Source organism: Rhinolophus sinicus, linkage group LG09 (genome assembly GCF_036562045.2).
Source record: "Rhinolophus sinicus isolate RSC01 linkage group LG09, ASM3656204v1, whole genome shotgun sequence".
Classification (NCBI taxonomy): Eukaryota; Metazoa; Chordata; class Mammalia; order Chiroptera; family Rhinolophidae; genus Rhinolophus; species Rhinolophus sinicus.
Window position 1 is genome coordinate 39,834,366 of NC_133758.1, and position 2,470 is coordinate 39,836,835.

At 36.2% G+C, this 2,470-nt stretch overlaps 1 protein-coding gene across 7 annotated transcripts in view; it reads left to right on the forward strand.

Annotated features, from left to right (window-relative positions):
- OSBPL1A (oxysterol binding protein like 1A) overlaps positions 1-2,311 on the forward strand; it is a 211,418-nt gene extending 209,107 nt beyond the window's left edge. For all 7 annotated transcript variants that reach the window (XM_019741214.2, XM_019741215.2, XM_074340215.1 and 4 more), the window contains one exon: positions 1,068-2,311. In XM_019741214.2, coding sequence (XP_019596773.1) covers positions 1,068-1,170 — 103 coding nt within the window. In that variant the 3' untranslated portion in view covers positions 1,171-2,311. The remainder of the gene's footprint in view (positions 1-1,067) is intronic.
- The last annotated feature ends 159 nt before the right edge of the window (positions 2,312-2,470 follow it).

The window sequence follows — 2,470 nt, forward strand, 5'->3', positions numbered from 1 at the left end:
CTTTAATACGTCGAGTATGGGGAAGAAGTGGAGGGACTGATGGAGACAAAGATTTGAAGAGGAGAAGAGGCAGGTGAAGAGGCAAGAAAATTGATGACATTATCTCCCGCCACAATATGAGCATTGTGCAGAATTAATGTTTTATAATGTTATTTTCTGATGTTGCCCCATGGACACTATAGACTCAAAAATATTGAATGAAAGCTAGCAAAGAAATCCTCTTACCCTCCTTACTCTTCCCCATTACCCATGCTTTTCTAAAATGTTTGACTTTAGAAAGATAAATTAATTGGACTTTTTGTGTGTGGAGGGGGTATGATGATAGCAGCAGAGGTTTCCAGGCGTGAATGCTCCAAATCAGGAGAACTAGAAGTTGAAAGAAACCCTAATCCTGTGCATCAGATCAGCAACTCCAAGGTGCTCCTCTCTAGTGCAGTGTTAGAATTCTCCCCAAGCATAAGTGACCCCTAAAGGGAGGTTTGCAGACGTGTTCTTTAGAGAACTATGCTTACATGTGAACAAGAAAACATCCTTTGCTATTAAATCTATTATTCTGTGAAATGTATCATTGTAATTCTTTTTCCTTCACTACACTTTGTATGGAAGATATCCTATGGCACAGTGCCTAAAGCTTGGTTAATTTTTAAAATTATTTTTGATTACCCTGATTTTGATTTGCCTGCTTTTCTGAAGTGCTTGACTTTGCTAGGCCTGACTACAAAAGTGCTTCTGTTGTTTAGAAGTGTTCTATTGGGGCTAGAGGATGAACAATTAGACAAAAATATTGGCTGTAACAACCCTGCTAGACAGAAGGTCCTACTTCTGTTTAGTATTGCTAGATGCTCTGGAAAATACATAGACCTTTTATGTGGTATCATTACACATTTTGGAATATTATTCTACATATGTGCTCTCTAAAGAGAAAAACTATCAGTTCTTCACCCCCTTTGGAAATTCCTAACTCAGAATGAATTGCTTCAGTAGGGAAATACTGCAAACTAGTAAAACAGCAGGTATGCTGTGATTTTAAAGTTTCTCCCGTAAATCTTGTCCTTTCTCTTCAACAGGTGGTTTCATCAAGGTCCTAATCCCTACAACGGAGCACAGGACTGGCTTTACTCGGGCAGCTACTGGGACAGAAACTACTTTAATTTGCCTGACATTTATTAAAATGCAGACAAGTCAGGGCATTTGACTAATCTACAAATAAGTCTTAAACATATGTTTTTAAATTTCTTTCCCTTGGTTTCTACTCATCTTTTAAAGAAAGAAAACCCCACTCATAACTTGCATTTCACCAAACAAAAGTAGGGCTAAGGTGATATTGGTGATGAGTCTTACAGAAAATGGGTAATTTTGCTATCCAAACATATTTGGAATACTGTTTTATAGAGCGGTAAGAGAAACTGCTGGAGAATGGAGAATGTGCTTTTTATGGTTGCTATTGCCATATTTACTGAAGGTTTATACTAAATGTAACTTTAGCTTTATGAAATTATATAGTAATCCCAAATCAAGTTATTTTTGAATATTTTATGCTGTCAGGCTTCAATGTTTTAGATGTAACTTTGAAATGTTTAGAATTCTCCTATACAATGTTTATGTGCTCAAATGGAGAGAAGGTTATGTCATTTTGTAAAGTCTACATCCGTAAGATGGCTTTTCTTCTAACTAATCCTCTCAATTTTACCCCTTCCCACCTCCAAAAAGAAAAAAAATGGCTGAATATTCAGAACAGACATTCCTGATTTGAAAATTCTAAAGAATTACGCAAATGATACACATTTTCAGTTTATTTTAGTGCTCTGTATTGACCTTTACAATTCTGTAATCAATGTCTAGACTATAAGAGGTGTTTAATTGTACATGTTTCAATTGAAAATATGTATGAAAACCTAGCAATACACAAAAATGCCCTAGAAATAGATTTTAATCACCATCATCATTACATAATGACAAACCTTTTTAAATGCTTCAACTTCCAGTGGCAAATTCCACCAGAGAAATTAAGTTGCACTTATGTATTATAAATGTCAAACTATATAACAGGAGGTCTTGTGCATTTCAAGTTTGCAAAGCACCTGTGTACTTAAAATATGTATGGAGACCTACTGTACAGTAGTAGCTTTGCCCCTTTAATTGGGGTACATTAATCTTATATTTATCCACCCAACCCCAGCCTCAGATATTATTCCCAGGGGCCTTAGGTAACTGCAAGTAAATTATTTTAATTGCTGTCTTGAAGTTCACAAGTGTTATAATGAAATAATCTACCTGATGCTAAATAAAAGCTTTAGAATGTTGAAAAAAAGTGTGATTTCTTTGAAACTTTCAAATGTGCTAACGTTGCCACTTCATGCTATCCTAAATCATCAAGACTGTCCTTACAAAGAAGTCCTTGTGGTGCCACAGACCCCAGTGCCCAAGAGACACCAGCTGCGTGGCCAACACAGTGGTGAGTAGGCAGTCG